The 18,621-nt window shown below is 36.2% G+C and overlaps 1 protein-coding gene across 1 annotated transcript; it reads left to right on the top strand.

Moving 5' to 3' along the window:
* Positions 1 to 786: 786 nt before the first annotated feature.
* On the top strand, positions 787 to 14,637 carry LOC127430428 (G2/mitotic-specific cyclin-B3-like). The gene is made up of 11 exons (XM_051680186.1): positions 787 to 1,103; positions 1,251 to 1,334; positions 2,870 to 2,970; positions 3,080 to 3,200; positions 3,333 to 3,431; positions 6,368 to 6,460; positions 6,547 to 6,684; positions 7,876 to 8,031; positions 8,187 to 8,336; positions 9,877 to 10,007; positions 14,101 to 14,637. Exons 1-11 carry the CDS (start codon positions 1,035 to 1,037, stop codon positions 14,171 to 14,173), a joined length of 1,215 nt encoding a protein of 404 aa, XP_051536146.1. The 5' UTR covers positions 787 to 1,034; the 3' UTR covers positions 14,174 to 14,637.
* The last annotated feature ends 3,984 nt before the right edge of the window (positions 14,638 to 18,621 follow it).

Genomic DNA, 18,621 nt, shown 5'->3' with positions numbered 1-18,621 from the left:
GAACCCGGAATATTCCTTTTAAGATATTATTAACAACGATTTTTAAGATCTTTTTGTGTGTGTGTGTGTGTGAGAATCCGGCTCTTGGTGAGTATGATGACAGAAGTTTCTTTTTTGGGTGAACTGTCCATTTAAGTGTCTTTATTTCATGTATCTGGGGTTCAGCTTACCATTGTGTTCTTGATAAAAACACTTAAAGGAATTTAAATTCTTGAATAATGTTTTGACACCTTATAAGCTTCTCTCAGATCATGATGCAAAAATTAATGGCATTTCTGATCTGAAACCATACCTTTGCTGCTCTTGCAGAGAAATGCTTCCCTGTCACTTCTCATTTCCATCAAAACCAAACCTTTTTGAGAAACTACAATTGTACACAATATAAAATGAATTGTAAATGAGTGAATATATGTTGTAAATTCTTAGGAAAACATGTACAGTAGAATTTTACTGATTTGAACACAGTCTATTCTTCAAAATGTGTTTATATTTTAACATTATGTTTTTAAAATATTCCTAGGAAACATAAAAGTTCACCTAATTGAAGAATCACCCAGATACTAAAATTATTTTTTTTTAATTTTGGCTGATACATCGAGAAAATGTCCTGCTGCTCCTTTAAATAACGTTCGAAATGTTTCTGAATGTAACACACGTTATGATTGGCTTATCTTGAATGTAACAATGTCAACGCCGCTGTTAAGATGCTGATTGGCTGAGGTGTCACTGCGACCGGCCAATCAGACTTCAGCTCTCTTCCTCCTTGTGTTTTGAATTGAGCTCGCGTTGAGTGTATTAAATGAAGGCTGTGTGAGACGCGCAGGGAATGTTTGTTTGTTTATTTGTTTAACATTGATGTCTTTATAATTGAGAAGCACTAACTGAACTGACCGGGTTTACCGTCTACCGTGCAATATTTGGTGTTGAAGAAAGAAGATATTTCGCTTGGCTGTAGGGTGAATAACGAACCGGTGTCCACTCCGCCAACCTTTGTTTTGAACCGACAGAGTTGAGGTGTTCCGGGGGAATCGATCATGCCTCGTCAGGGAAGTAAAAAACAGTCCTCGGTTACCAAATCAAAGACAAACACTTACCAGAATCAGGTGAGTTTGAGTTTTCAGTAAACACTGATGCTGTCGGCTATGCTGCTGATTCAGTGAAAGCAATCAGTTTCCCTGAATGCTGTTATTTCATATTGTGTATAGTGCATGACTTATCTTTCTCATCTGCATCTGTTGTCTTTGTTTCAGGAGGATGTTTATAAAATGAAAAGGACTCCCTCCTCTCCACAAGGAGGCCCCAAGAAAAGATCTGCCTTTATTGATCTGACCAATGTGAGAGAAACACAATCAAAAGATTTGTTTAGTTTTTTTAATTATGAAGTCTACTGCAAATTACAACAGCACATTTTTGCCTTAATGTATGTCCTTGCAATATAATCATAACCATGCATCCTCAACATATACTGGCCCAGAAAAATGGACAAATAGAAATGTGTAAATATAAATTGTGTTAAGTAAAACATCAATGCAAGTGGCAAGTATTTTTAAGAAAGAGCACAGGCAAAACATTTGACAAATATGTTTGTTTGGGTTTAAATTGATAAAATAACATAAAATGTGCTGTTTAAAAAGCACAGAACATACATACATACATACACTGTCTTTGCAAACCATTTGGCATGTGCAAACAAATGATGCTTTTCTCAGATATAACTTCACTTTTCAGAGCTGTTTTTGCGATGACTTTTAACCAGCTGGTGTCCAGGTGAGTTGTAGTGGATCTGCTCAAGTTCACACAGGTGTCTTAGCCGAGTAACCAAAGGTTTATTATCTATCTTATTAAACAGGGCTTAACAACAAGTATTTCTTTCTGCTGGCCCAGTTGGGGACAGTTCTTGCCTAACAAATTCTTCATTAGCCCCACCACAAAAATGGTTTAAATTTTAGCATCTTTAATATGTGTCATAAAAATATGTATGTTGGTCAATGACGTGATTTATGTTTAATTCACTATTTTGATTGGTGCACACATTTTGCACATTGACGAGATCTCGCTAATCAGAATGCAGTTTGCAAAAAAACTTACAGTGAGAGAACAGAAATCGGGAAGAAATAAAGAAAACAAGAAGGTATAAAGAAATAACTAGCATCGCTATCATCTATCACTTACTGTATGTAAAACCATTTTTTTTTCCTTCTGAAATGTGTTTTTAAACACTGAAATTTTGGAATGTGAAATGTATGAACAAGGAAAAACATTTGCCAAAATTGCAATTAAAATCACAATCGCGATATCTATTAAAAAATGCAGACATGATTTGTCCATATTGAACAGCCCTAATTCACAACAGTCAACACATCACACAAAAACAAATGTGAACGTTTGCAAAAACGCATCTACATGATTAACGAACACAAGATGTTGAGACAACAATATAAGACTAAATATAACTTTTGACATCTGGAAAGTTTCCAGGTACTATTTGTCTTCTGTTTGAGTAGTATATAGAGATGTTTTATAATGTTCCTGTAATTGGTAGAGCATGGCGCTAGCAATGCCATGGTCACGAACTCAATTCCCAGGGAAGACACACAAATCATATACCTTCAATTAACTGTAAGTCACTCTGAATAAAAGCATCTGTCAAATGCAAAAAATGTAATATTTCCTTGTGCTTGTGCTATTTCTCTTTAAAAACAAAATGCCACTTGATTGATAATGCATTGACATTCGTATATTGTGGCGTTTTTATTAATGTATTACTTTTAATGTAGATTGACAAGAATTGTTTTCTGATACCAAAACTTTAAAAGAACACCATGTGAAGAGCTTTGTCTGTTCTGTTTATTCTTATCTGTTCAAACAGACAACCAAAACCCACACTGGCATCCAAATGAAAAGTGGCAAAACGGACAGTAGGGCTCCAGATGGCAAAGTGATCTGCAGGACTCATGCCATACGCACAGAGTAACCATTAAGCTCCACATACTAGCAATGATTCTTATTTATTTGCATGAAGTGACCGAAATATGCCCCATGTACATTTTGGTTACTAATTGTTTATTTACTTCTGCAGTTCTAAGGATTTCTCTTCTGACGAACAGCCCAAGAAAGCTGAATTTAAACAGGAGGATTCGCCACTAGATGGCTTCAGTGTCTGCCAACCTGATGAGCCGTCTGCCATCCAAGAACAAAAGGTTAAAACTTGTGTCTGTCACACCTTGGTTAAACTAGTGCTATTGATAATTATAATTTACATTTTTTTGTAATTCATTCTGGTGTCTTTAGAGCTTTAAATATTCCTCTTTTTTTTGTTTTGTGTTGCCAAGGTGCCTGAGGAGTTTGACATTGATAAAGAACATGCTGGTGACTGTTTCATGAGCCCTGAATATGCCAAAGAAATCTTTGACTACCTTAAGATCAGAGAGGTAAGAAATATTAGTTAGGTTGTCAAGGCAAGCATCACTATTTCTATTTGCTCATACTTTGGATTACAGACTAAAGGAGAGGTGTGCTATTACTTCAAACAATTGGATTAGGGAGAGGGGGCTCATTTAGGAGTTAAGATGTTGCTTACAGAAATATTTCTGACCTTTACAGATTTTTAAAATCTTTGGATAATTCCAAATGTTGTCTGTCATTTACAAATAAAAAAACAGGAGCACAACCTAAAAGAAGTGCATTCATTTTATACGGCTGCACACGCTGCTATATATTCAAAGTGATGGACACAATTACATTCATTATCAGCACCGCATTCATATTTTAAAAGGAATGTTGTAAATGTAAAGTCAAAAACCTGACATTGATTGCCTTGTACTGTAGTCCTCAATAAGCAGTGGGTTCTAGCTGTTGTAGATTACTGCTTACTGACCGCTTGTGGGTCTGTTCAGTTCACTGCCGAAGCGATCGGTTGGCATAGGCTTCTGAAGGGTCTTATAGCCATTGTTTGATGTGGCCTGCTACTTTTTACTTACACTGCAACCGAAACACTAAACCCTAAATATAGAAGTATAATGTTTTATTTCATTAATATTTTTCTAGAAGAAAGGAGGACATTTCATTATCAGGAAACTGAAAACAAAAGTGATGTATAAAGATAAACCTTGATGGAAATTTTTCAACACAGTGCATGAGAGAAACAGATAATGATTATTGCACAAGCTCTGATTGAGATAGAAATGCCAATAGTGTATAAAATTACATAAATGTGTAATTACTATAAGAAAAGAACAAAAAATATAACTAGATTCGATCAACCGCTGTGCGAAAACCATAATTCCAATCAGTTAGAAAAGGCATAGAAAGTCAGAACAGTCTGAAGGTCTGTACCAAGTTTGGTAGATGTAGCTTGAAAACTTTAAGAGGAGTTACAATTAATAATTTTGGTCTTTGTTTGGGGTTTTTGAAGGAAAGAAAATGAAGTACAGAGACATAAAATTATGTTTTGAAAGGTTAACCTTACACACAAAAAAAATAAAAAATCAGGGATACTTTAAGTAAATAAACGATAAGCGATTTGAGCTTTTCTGTAACTTCCATGAGCAGAGGCATTGGATTAGCAACCTCTTCTTTCCAAAACCTCGAATTAAAGTTAACGGTTGTAACGAAACCTCTCCAAGTCAGAATGCATTTAAATGGATAGTTCACCCAAAAATGAAAATTCTCTTATGATTAAAGGCCAAAGTATTCTTCAGGTGTGCGCATTGCAGATCGCACCATGCACAGTATGTGTAACGCAAATTGCATCATAAGTACAGCCGCACAGCTTGACTGCGGCGCTTAGATTTTCTTTGCTAGTCAAGAAAATCTAGGTGGTCTTTTGTGCATGCACTGGCCATTGACTGTACTAAAAGAGTGTCACAACGCAGCTGTAGTGCGCATATGTCAAACGCGTTCCTATTCATTCATGGTCAGAAAAGTATACTCTGAAAGGCAACGCGGTCGACCAGGTGCAAGGTGATCCGGAACATGCAAAAATGAAGTATACCTGGACCTTTACTCACCCTCATGCCATTCCAGATGTGTATGACTTTCTTTCATCTGCAGAACACAATTTAAGATATTTAGAAGAATATCTCAGCTCTTTAGGTCCATACAATGTAAGTGAATGGGTGCCAAAATTTTGAAGCTCCAAAATCAACATAAAGGGAGCATAAAAGTAATCCATTTGAAATAATTTAAGAAATAATCCATGTGTTCAGACACTATATGATAGGTGTGGGTGAGAAATCAATATTTAAATCATTTTTTATCGTAAATTCTCCTCCCTGACCTTTAGGGGGCGATATGCATGAAGGATGTGAATCACCAAAAACAGAAGAAGGAGAATGAGAAAGTGAATGTGGAAATTGACTGAGCAGGGTGGAGAATTTATAGTAAAAAAAAAAAAAAATTACTTAAATATTGATCTGTTTCTCACCCACACCTATCATATCGCTTCAAAATATGTGGATTTAACCACCAGAGTCGTCTGGAGTACGTTTATTTTGCTCTTATGTGGATTTTGGAGCTTCAAAATGTTGGCACCCATTTACTTTCATTGTGTGGACCTACAGAGCTGAGATATTCTTCTAAAAATCTTTGATTGTGTTCTGCAGAAGAAAGTAAGTCCTACACATCTGGGATGGCATGTCGGTGAGTAAATAAAATAATTTTAATTTTTGGTGAATTATCCCTTTAATGCTCGAGACCGAATCATTAGTTTTCGAGTCCAAGGCGAGTCATAAATATTGCGACTTGTTGGACTAAAGTCCGAGTCCTGGACTCGAGTACTACAACACTGGTCCTAGTCAAGTTTTTTTTATTTGTAAAGCAACTTGTTATTCTAAACAAAGAATTGCTATCTGCAATACTGCTGCCATTACCATCAAGCCAAGAACAATTGAGATTTAGTTTTTAGTTATCGTGGTAATGAGATGTGATTGGAGCACTTTTTCAAAATCAGAAATGTAGCCATTTCTAGACACTCAAGAAAGGGCCTGTATTAAAGAAATATCCTAACTCGAGAACTCTGTCTTATCTTTGAGGATCCTTACTGAACTTGTCAGGTTTTAAAGGAATAGTCCACGCAAACATAATCACTCATCCTCTGGTTTTGAACCCTTATGACTTTCTTCTGTGGAACACAAATCCTGGCCGCTTCTTTACCATATAATGAAAGTGGGCTAGGGCCATACAATTGCTGATTCAGAAGAATGTAAAAATCGTAATAAATAGATTTGTATGCAATTTAAAAAAAATTAAATCTTCAACAGTTTCAGGTTTGCACACTACATCAACAGGATAACTCAAATCTTAATTTTACAAGAAATTTGGTGGGAAGTTTAGTTTAATGAATTTCAGGGTTCTTTGTTTTTTCCAGGAGAAATTTATCTTAAGTGATTACATGCACAATCAGCCAGACCTGAACCAAGACATGCGAGCCATTCTTATTGACTGGATGGTGGAGCTACAGGTATTTATACTTTTTATCCTTATACCTTCTCATTTTTGTCCTTTTTGTTTTGGTTTTACTTTTAATTATACCCCCTCTGTGTAAAGGAAAACTTTGAGCTGAACCACGAGACTCTGTATTTGGCAGTGAAGATCACAGATCACTACCTGTCAGTGACTGTCGTTATGAGGGAGTTGCTGCAGCTCATTGGCTCCACCGCAATGCTCATCGCTGCCAAGTTTGAGGTGAAGGAGCAAAACACTGTGCTTTTGAGGTCATTAGGGAATTCTAGTGAAATAAAGTGACATTCGTTGTGAACATATGTTTTTCCAATGTGACTTCAGTACAGTGTTGCGCATTTAAAGTATGCAGAGAAGATGGCATCTTTGTTATACAAGTAATGTTATTTAAAGCATTGTTTGATCATCTTACAGGTTCATCAATGGATAGATCAAATGGATATGAAGCAATCATCATTTACTCGCCCTCATGTTGATTTGATTCTCCCCCCCGTTGAGCACAAAATGCATTTTGAAGAATTTCTGGGCTGCTCTTTTTCATACAAAGGAAGTGGACTGTGACCACATTTTTGTGAGCACTCTTAAAATAGTCCATATGACTTGTGCACTGTATTCCAAGTCTTCTGAGACCAAACAATAAATTTTTTTGAGGAACAGACTGAAACTGAGGTTTTACTGAAATCTTCACTTCTGTTGCAGCTCTCAAATCTCAATCACGCTTGTACATATTCAAACTCTGATCATCATGTTTGAGTTCAAAACATGTAAGAACCATTAAGATTCACCTAAAGCAACGTGTCCTAACATGCCTAGAATGAATATGCTCGTATACAAATGAGATTAGGGAGCTGCAGCAAAGGGGAAGGTTTTCAGGCAATAGTGACTTTTTACTTCGGCCTGTTCCTCAGAAAATTATCATATGATTTCTAAAGACTTGAGTATAGTGCACAAGCCTACTTTTATGGGGTGATTTTTTTTTTCTTCCTTTTTTGAGCTTGACAGTCTGCTTTCATTGTATTCAAAATAGCAACATTAATTTTAATAACATAAATATTTTTTTAATTATTTCTCATTTGTGTCCAACGGAAGAAAGAACTAGTTGATGAGTAAATAATATCAGAATTAGAAGTAGATTGATATTGGATTTTGCCAATTCTTTTACCAAGGTGATGGAAAAAACTTGATAACCGGTTAATTGTCTTATAGTTTTTAAAAATGATTTATTGAATGTTTATCTAAGACTTTCTATTGCAAACTATCGGTGTTAATTTCTGCTGATAACCAATTGTTCCAAAAGTAGCTATCGACACCGAATAATTGGCAAAATCGATAGATTGGTTGACCTTGACACAATGTTTACCTTTTTTTTGGACAAAGTAAATAATCTTGACACAACTGTGTTTGTAATGTCATCAGGAACGGTGTCCTCCATGCGTTGATGACTTCCTCTACATTTGCGATGATGCCTACAAAAGACAGGAGCTCATTGCCATGGAAATGAACATCTTACGGGGACTCAACTTTGATATTAACATCCCAGTGCCTTACCGATTCCTCAGACGCTATGCAAAGGTCAGAGCGCCCAAAAGACATGACCTCAAGCCACTATTGATTTTGGGGGAAAATTGTGTCCACATTTATTACATTTTGTCGAAAGGCTACACTTAACCTATAAATGCCATTTCTCCCAATAATAATACTTTCTCATGACTAAACCAATCCTGCAGGTAGCCCATGTGAATATGAAGACCCTAACGCTTGCACGCTATGTGTGTGAGTCGAGTTTGCTGGAGGTAGAGCTCGTGTCAGAAAGAGCGTCTCGCCTGGCCTCTGCCTGCCTTCTACTGGCTCTCATCACCCAAGGCCTTGGAGGATGGGTGAGGAAAGAGACTGCATTTAAGACCACAGCAAACTTGTTGAATTTAATTTGAATGTGAATGGAAGCATGACATAAAACTTCTATAATTGTTTCTCAAATGATCTACTATACACTACTTACACAATACACTTTGTAAAATAGACGTTAATTGGACGAGAGGCTCTTTACACTATATTTTGGGTCCCCCTGCAGGCCGTGCTTTTCTAGGAATCTCTATATGATGATTGGTCAAGCTCTTAAATGGGCGAGACTTTGCAACAGACAGCCAAAAATGTAAATGGTGATGTATGAGATTGAAAGTCTATGAAATTAAGTACCGCTGCACAAGTGAAGAGCATTCAGGGACTCGGGAGATAAATGAGCGGTTATCTACAATCTGACTTAGCACATTTGCTTAAACTTTCATAATCAGATAATTTGCCTGTTGCGTTGCAAAAACAGTTTTGAGCTTAGTTGATTTAGTTGAGAGATTTCACTGTTTGAGTAGTAGTTTGAGCAGGTTCGGGGAGCAACATTGCAGACATCTGCTGAGGGTACATTGTAGGCTGTTGTATGTAATGCAGCCTCCCTAAAGTCTTGTCCATAGTTTACATAGTAAATGAATGTTGGTTAAAAGTAATTTAATGCTGTTGAATGTCAATGTAATAAAGAATGGAAATAATAGCTCCACAGAAGAAAGAGATATCATTGGGATACGTGGAGATACTTTCAATGATAAAGTTGACCTTCAGTCTCCACGTGGGTTCTGCCAGTGTTTCAGGACTTTTTCAATCAGACCAGGCTTTATTCTGGTATGAAACGGTTCATGATCCGAAGTCCTGTGCAACATTTTTTTTTCCTATTTAATATCCTGTTTCACTCAAATGTGTTACATTACAAAATTAATATGGTTTGCTATTGCCGATTTATGTTGACTTTAAGCTGACTTCAGTGTCTGCAAAAAATCACTTTGGAGTTTAACAATGAGGCATCACTGAACCGAAGTTCCACTATTGGTAAAAAATTATTTTGGCAGGGGCCTGGGTAGCACAGCGAGTATTGATGCTGACTATCACCCCTGGAGTCACGAGTTCTAATCCAGGGCATGCTGAGTGACTCCAGCCAGGTCTCCTAAGCAACCAAATTGGCCCAGTTGCTAGGGAGGGTAAAGTCACATGGACCTCCTCGTGGTCGTGATTAGTGGTTCTCGCTCTCAATGGGGCGCATGGTAAGTTGTGTGTGGATCGTGGAGAGTAGCATGAGCCTCCACATGCTGTGAGTCTCCACGGTGTCATGCACAGCGAGCCACATGATAAGATGCACAGATTGACTGTCTCGGAAGCGGAGGCAACTGGGACTTGTCCTCCGCCACCTGGATTGAGGTGAGAAACCGCGCCACCACGAGGACCTACTAAGTAGTGGGAATTGGGCATTCCAAATTGGGAGAAAAGGGGATAAAATTAAAAAATATATATTTTGGCTTCTCAGTTCATATGCGTATGTTCTGTTTACTGTTCTTGTTAGTTGTAACCATTACAGGATTTTGCTTTCCTCTCCAGACTCCAGCTCTGCAGTATCATAGTGGCTACTTACTGGTTGACTTGAGTCCTTTGGTGAGGAAGTTGTATGCGATGCTGGCAAGTCCTTCAAATGACAAACTTAAAGCCGTGGACAACAAATACTCCCACAGGTAAGTGGAAAGATACTAAGCTGATAAAAGAGAAGTTCATCCAGAAATTTAAATTTGACATTAACTCACCCTCATGTTGTTTTGTTCTGTGAAACACAAAAGGTGATTTTTACCAAAATAGCAAGCTCTAAAAATATATTTTGATGCTTGATAGCCTCAGTCATCAATTGCTCTCATTATATGGAACTGAGTAGCCAGTATTTGGACTGGGTAAAATAATTGATTTTACGATTAATCATGGTCTTTATTTAAACTATTCCAACTCAAAGCGGACGCATTTACTTGCACGACTCACCGAAAGTGAAGCGCTGCAATGTCAGTGGCTCGTGAAGTGTAAATGGTTTGGATGCGCTGCGTTTGTCTGTTGTCTAGTGGAGTTTCTTTAGTGTTTAGTTTCCCATTCAGCTCATTACCAAAAAAACATGCTGTGTGTTTTTGACAAAGGATTACAATAAGCGATATATTGGCATGCCACATGCAGGAGCGAGGGACATATAAATAAAAAAGCCTGTGTGCAATTGATCAACCCTATGCGTGCCATTGTTGGCTCTTGTGCCCTAGGTCGCTGACCCCTGGATTAATTGGTGCCGATAGTTGCTTTTTGGAACTACTGGTTATCAGAAAAAACCTATAGTTGTCATTTCTACAGTTAGAATGGTTTGTACAGCATAACAGTGGCCTCTAGAGGTGAAATAAAAAAAACACTGACATCTCGTGGGTATTTGCAATATCTAAATCTTTCATAATTGACTCTTCATTCACATTTTTATTCTCACTTCAATGCGCATTTTGTCATTTTGATTAGATAATATAAATTGTTCCGATATATTGTTTATTTCCATATTACTGAACATAAGCCAAACATTGGCATACCGTTTTTCCGATTCATTCGAATTTGCGTTTGACAAGATTTTTTATTTCTTTATAATCGAGAAATTGAGATTTTGCATAAAAACATTGCAAACGCTATAGATAGATATGTCGTAAATCCACCAAAGGCTGAACAAGAGAAAAATAATTCATAGCGCTTGTCTTAATGCCACTCCCGATCTGATCAGCTGCATGTGTGTGGCACGCTCCAAATGAACGTGACGGGTTAACAACACGGAGACTGATATAAGTCAGACAGTGGTGATATTCCCAGTATGATTGTACACAGTGTGATTGTATCTCAGCTTCATCTAACATGGTCGCTTCATTTCAAATCATATGGATAGGCTATATATGGGAGAATCAACCATCCGCCGCTCCTTTTACCATGATAATTCAGATAGGTCACTAATTATTTCTTAGTTCTGTGACGTGTTTCAAGTGTACTGCATCTATAGCCATCATTTGGTAAGCTATCATTTTGACAAGCTTTGTGAGTTGAATTGTAATGATAAATTATTTCATATTGCTGCGCTGCTCAGCATGAAGCACTAGAGGGGTTTGTGCAGGGGTTTATGAATATACACACAAATCATCTGACATACATTGAGTACTTTCTAGATAACCTTGATAATTTATAGATATTGATTTCTAGATAACTTTCTAGATAGACTTGGTTTAGATAAAATAAATAAATACACTGGCTAAGAATTATTTAGCAGTTTTCTTATTCTATTATTTCTGAACATTTGGGTTTATTAGATTTTAATTTATTTTACATTAACATTATATTGACAACTTCCCCCTGTGGTGCATTTGTACATTTTTCTTGCACACCTTTGTTTCCAATAATGAAAAGAACTTGGATTTCTCTAACCAGCCTTGCATTCTAATACAGAACATACAATTTGGATCATGTTGGAGTACATTTAAAAGTTGAAAAAAATCATGAGTCATCCAAAAGTTTAATAAAAATGTAGATTTCATTTTTTTGCCAAGTCACAAAACCCTTTTTCTGGTGAATATACAGGTGCATCTCAATAAATTAGAATGTTGTGGAAAAGTTCATTTATTTCAGTAATTCAACTCAAATTGTGAAACTCGTGTATTAAATAAATTTAATGCACACAGACTGAAGTAGTTTAAGTCTTTGGTTCTTTTAATTGTGATGATTTTGGCTCACATTTAACAAAAACCCACCAATTCACTATCTCAAAAAATTAGAATATGGTGACATGCCAATCAGCTAATCAACTCAAAACACCTGCAAAGGTTTCCTGAGCCTTCAAAATGGTCTCTCAGTTTGGTTCACTAGGCTACACAATCATGGGGAAGACTGCTGATCTGACAGTTATCCAGAAGACAATCATTGACACCCTTCACAAGGAGGGTAAGCCACAAACATTCATTGCCAAAGAAGCTGGCTGTTCACAGAGTGCTGTATCCAAGCATGTAAACAGAAAGTTGAGTGGAAGGAAAAAGTGTGGAAGAAAAAGATGCACAACCAACCAAGAGAACCGCAGCCTTATGATTGTCAAGCAAAATCGATTCAAGAATTTGGGTGAACTTCACAAGGAATGGACTGAGGCTGGGGTCAAGGCATCAAGAGCCACCACACACAGATGTGTCAAGGAATTTGGCTACAGTTGTCGTATTCCTCTTGTTAAGCCACTCCTGAACCACAGACAATGTCAGAGGCGTCTTACCTGGGCTAAGGAGAAGAAGAACTGGACTGTTGCCCAGTGTTCCAAAGTCCTCTTTTCAGATGAGAGCAAGTTTTGTATTTCATTTGGAAACCAAGGTCCTAGAGTCTGGAGGAAGGGTGAAGAAGCTCATAGCCCAAGTTGCTTGAAGTCCAGTGTTAAGTTTCCACAGTCTGTGATGATTTGGGGTGCAATGTCATCTGCTGGTGTTGGTCCATTGTGTTTTTTGAAAACCAAAGTCACTGCACCCGTTTACCAAGAAATTTTGGAGCACTTCATGCTTCCTTCTGCTGACCAGCTTTTTAAAGATGCTGATTTCATTTTCCAGCAGGATTTGGCACCTGCCCACACTGCCAAAAGCACCAAAAGTTGGTTAAATGACCATGGTGTTGGTGTGCTTGACTGGCCAGCAAACTCACCAGACCTGAACCCCATAGAGAATCTATGGGGTATTGTCAAGAGGAAAATGAGAAACAAGAGACCAAAAAAATGCAGATGAGCTGAAGGCCACTGTCAAAGAAACCTGGGCTTCCACACCACCTCAGCAGTGCCACAAACTGATCACCTCCATGCCACGCCGAATTGAGGCAGTAATTAAAGCAAAAGGAGCCCCTACCAAGTATTGAGTACATATACAGTAAATGAACATACTTTCCAGAAGGCCAACAATTCACTAAAAATGTTTTTTTTTATTTGTCTTATGATGTATTCTAATTTTTTGAGATAGTGAATTGGTGGGTTTTTGTTAAATGTGAGCCAAAATCATCACAATTAAAAGAACCAAAGACTTAAACTACTTAAGTCTGTGTGCACTGAATTTATTTAATACACGAGTTTCACAATTTGAGTTGAATTACTGAAATAAATGAACTTTTCCACGACATTTTAATTTATTGAGATGCACCTATATAAATATATATATATATATATGCTATAAAAAGCTTAATTTGGTTAATACTTGATATATTAAATATTGGTTAATATAATAAATATAGCATTGTAATGGGGCCAAGTCACCATCATTTTAAATTAAGAGTCCCTGGTATGTTTCAGGCTTGTTTATAGTTTTAAAGTCCTACGTTATGTACCAAATCTTAATTTATTACTATTATTATTAATGGGATTTTGGTTGAACAATAAACTTCATCTGGGATTTTGTTCATTTTGGACTCATTGCATTTGTGTATCTGGTATGGTATTGAAAGACAAAGAAAACTTTTTAACATTCTATAAATCAATTTTAAAAACTATCAGCCGATTAACTGGTTATCGGCCTTTTCCACCATCTTAGCTGTCGATATCAGCAAAAATCCACTGTAGGTCGACCTCTAGTGGACACGTGCCTTAAGGTTAAAATACACTTATTTATTTATATTCTACAGAAGGTTTGGAACATCATGAGGGTACATACATTTTTTTTTTTTTTGGTGAACTACACCTTTATGGATGAATAGATGGATTTTTGTGTTGTTTGAACTGTCTTCACCCGTAATCCTTTTTTTTTTTTTTTTTTTTTGCAGAGTCTTTTTTGAGGTGGCAAAAATTCCCTTGGTTCATACTGACACATTGGAAGAGGCATTAATGGTAATCTGAGAAGGTTTTTTTTTTTTTTTTGTAAATATGTTATTTATTACTTTGTATAAATATATTGTGTAATTGAGTACAGTAATTTTCCAGGCTTTTTATATTATTATTATTATTATTATTTTTATTGTTGGGATATTATGTTGTCACACATAAGACAGAAATTCATATGACTGTTACCAAAATATGTTGATCAGTGTTTAAACTTATTGATATTTGCATTAGGAAAAGGCTAATTTTATGCCTTAAGTGTCATTAAAATGTGATTAACTTGTTGATTTTGCCATTGTAATGGGCATGTTTATATGAATTTGCATTAAGGATTTTATGTTTAAAATATTTTACGATGTTTATCATAATATTTCTTGATGGAACCATGTTGCACTGAAATAATGCTATTTTTAAATGGCTTTGTTTTAAAAAAAAAAAAAATTATAATAATAAAGAAGATGGTCCCTCTTGTTCTATTTCACAGTTGTTTGCTATGTACTCTTGTCTATGCTGATGAATAGAGTCAGATTGTTTTTGCAAAGACGAAACTTTTTTTTATTTTTTATTGTGCAGCACTTGGCATATTGCAATTTGTGGTAAAGATGTCAGATCAAAAACTGCAATCTTTTGTGATGCCAGTCTCCTATTCATATTTCTCTTCATGCATTTTTTTTAAATCGTCCACGTCTTTTCGCATTACATGCGCTGTCAGCAAGTGCCATAGCCACTAGTACATGTCTCAATGGACCCTCTTGGGACACTGAAGACACAAATCCACCATCCTGAGTATGTCAAAGCACTCCTCCTTTTTTTTTATTTTATTTTATTTTTTAGAATCAAGACTAGGGATGCACCAATATGGAATTTCTGAGCAGATAACTGATAACCCTTTAATCTGGTAAAAGCCTTGGTGCTGGTAAATCCCTGGTTTTAGCACTTTGTCATTTCCTGGGTGTATTTATTCCCATATCAATTAAAAAAAAATCTATTTTGCATAAAACAAATTAAGCCTACATTTAGGACCATTGAGATTTTTTGCATTGTGACATTATTTTCAGGACATTTAAGCCCATTTTACACCCCAGTTCTTATTACCGTAACATCTGGGTGTTTTACCATTCCTATTGTTTTCAATGATGATTTATTATAACGTTGCCTTACAATAAATAGATGCTGTTGTACAATGATTTATGTTTACATTATCAGTGAAAATAAAAGGCTATAACAAGGGAATACTACAATGATATATAAACATTTAAGACAATTTAAAAATTTTCACATTGCGGTAATGAGAATTGGGGTGTTAGTTGTGCATAACTGTCATGAAAATAATGTCACAATGTAACAAATCGTAATTATTAATTAACCTGAAAAATCGGCTTCATTTTCTATATGCAAAATATCATTTCTTGTTTGTTTCTTTTGATGGAGAATTAAAATAAGACCCCAGAACATTTTCTATTTTTGTGAGGATCAAGAATACTATTGTTAATTTTGTCCTCCAAACTAAATTCCAATGTTATCATACCCAACAGTTTACAAATATATCATGAATTTTGTTTGGGGGACAGATACAAACATTATCCAGATTTAAGAGGGTTTTGAACTAGTGCATGAAGCCAACATACAAAACCATCGTTTGAGAAAACACATTTGTGTTATCGGACTTTTGACTCAGAACTAATTAAAAGCATTTCAGAATCAGAATGGACGTTATGACAAAGAGTTCTAAAGTTCATTTTTTACAACAACCATGTTGTAGATCTGTTCATGAATAGTATTAAACAATTGTGCAAAGCTGAAAACTGCAAAATGTATAAAATGTGTTTTGATTCTCGCTTGAACTGCTGCATTTAGGATAGCATGAAGAGAAGTCAATTAATTTAATAGATTTGTCTTTAATATCACAATATCTGGGTTGACATGACATGTCAAGTAGTGATAGCAGTGCGACATGCTGTACTCCATCCAAAACTAGCCTATTTTGACAAACATTGTTCTGATATTTTTATACAACCCCAATTCTGAAAAAGTTGGGACAGTATGGAAAATGATAAAAACAAAAGGAGTGATTTGTAAATTATATTCCCCATGTGCTATATTGAATGCAACACATTATTTGATGTTTTTCCTTGTGAATTTAGTTTTTTATTTAGTACTATTTACACTCATTGCAAGTCAGTTGATTGCAACACACTCCAAAAAAGATGAAACATTCAATTGTTTACCACTGTGAAACATCACCATTTCGTCTAATAATACTTATTAAATGTTTGGGCACTGAAAACACAAGATTAAGTTTAGCAAACTGAATTTCCCCCCATTTATCAATTATTAGCAGGTCTTCAGCTGCATAATTGTACGGGGTCTTTGTACAGATAGTGTGCTTCATAATGCACCACATATTCTCAATTGAAGACAGGTCAGGACTGCAGGTAGGCCAATCTAGCACACGCACACTCTGCTTAAACAGCCATGCACTTGTGATCCGGGCAGTATGTGCTTTGTCCTGCTGAAAAATGTAGGGACGTTCCTGTAAAAGACAGTGCTGGATGGCAGTATATGTTGCTCTAAAATTTGTAATATATTTCTGCATTAATGGTGCCCTCACAGATGTGCAAGTTACCCATGGCTGCAAGTTACAGACACTGGCTTTTGGACCTGACGCTTATAACAGCTTGAGTGCTTCTTTTCCTTTTTTGGCCCAGAGAACACTACGACTGTCTTTCCCAAAAACTATTTGAAATGTGGACTCGTTGGACCAAAAAACACAGTTCCACTGTTCTACTTTCCATCTAAGTTGAGACCGAGCCCAGAGAAGTCAGCAGTGCTTTTGGACAGTGTTGATGTATGGCTTCTCCTTTGCATAGTAAAGTCTTAACTTGCATCTGTGGATGCAGCGAATGGTGTTGACTGACAAAGTTTAACCGAAATATTCCAGAGCCGATGTCATGACATCTATTACAGACGCATGACGGTTTTCAAGACAGTGATGTCTGAACTTGTGTCTTCAGTGCCCACATGCTTAATAAGTGTTACTATTATTAGTTATTATGTTTCACAGTGGCAAACACTCGACTGTCTCAACTTTTTTGGAGCGTGTTGCAATCATCTGATTTGAAATGTGTGTATCTATCTATCTATCTATCTATATATATATATATATATATATATATATATATAAACAATTAAATTCACATGGTAAAACATCAAATAATGTTTTGCTGTCAATATAGCACACATTGAATAGAATTTACAAATGACTCCTTTTTGGTTAAATTAGCATTTTCCATGCTGTCTCAACTTTTTCTGAATCAGGGCTGTATTTACTATATGTTCTTTATGGCAACATACAACGCTGTGCGTATCAAATTTGATACATGATTTTCTAAAGCCTTTACAGTCTACATCATCAGCATAATCAAAACTTTGCCGAAAATCCTGTTGTTTGCAGTGAACTAGATGTCTACTGCCACATGGAGGATGTTTTCTTGCTTTTCTGGAAATCACATTTTTAAATCATTTCCAGATTGTCCGTCTTAGTATTGCGATAGGGCCGGAGTGGCTAATCGGGGGGATCGGGAAGGATCACGGAAGATCCAGCGAGAACAGAGACTATTAGTTGAATGGATGAACGTGCTTCAGGTACAAGATCATCACAAGTTTACTGACTGTAGTCTCACAATCTCAGTCCGTTAATCTCTGAAATCCTCATTCCTGGCATTGCAGAATGATAACTGTATTATTTATTGTCACAAAATTAAAAAAAATACTTAAATGAATACAGTTGCAACAGCACGACACGGTATGAAAATAATGTGACTTTACAGCGCTCAAAATGATTTAACTCAGCTAAACTAACTGCTCAGAGTGCCTTCAATATCAGATCTGTCTTAAAGAGACAGTAACCATATTGCCGCTGTCCATAACATGTACATTCCAAGTACAAATTTGTCTTTGTAAAAACTTTTCCCACACTTTATTGTTGGTAAATGGCACTTGTTAAATGTAAAGACAATCACTCAACCATTGTTTCCTGACCATTTCATTGCTTCATATCTTTTCATTGGGTCTGTTGCTATGCTAAAATACAAAGGACTGACAATTTGAATTATTAGTATCTGTATCTTGAAATATTTACGTACAGTTACAATTCTATAATGTTATTATTTGCCTAGATAGACTTTAAAATAAACTTGACATTAAAGGGATAGTTCACCCAAAAATAAAATGCTCTCATCATTTCCTCACCCTCATGCCATCCTTGATGTGACTTTTTTTCTTCTGCAGAACACAAATTAAGATTTTTAGAAGAATATCTCAGTTCAGTTGATCAATTGAATGCAAATGAATGGTGGCCAGAAATCTGAAGCTCCAAAAAGCACATAAAGGCAGCATAAAAGCAATCCATAAGACTCTAGTTGTATAATCCATGCCTTCAGAAGTGATTTGACAGGTGTGGGTGA

Source organism: Myxocyprinus asiaticus, chromosome 40, assembly GCF_019703515.2.
Source record: "Myxocyprinus asiaticus isolate MX2 ecotype Aquarium Trade chromosome 40, UBuf_Myxa_2, whole genome shotgun sequence".
NCBI lineage: Eukaryota > Metazoa > Chordata > Actinopteri > Cypriniformes > Catostomidae > Myxocyprinus > Myxocyprinus asiaticus.
Note: the sequence above shows the minus strand (reverse complement) of the source record. Positions and strands in the feature narration are given on the sequence as shown.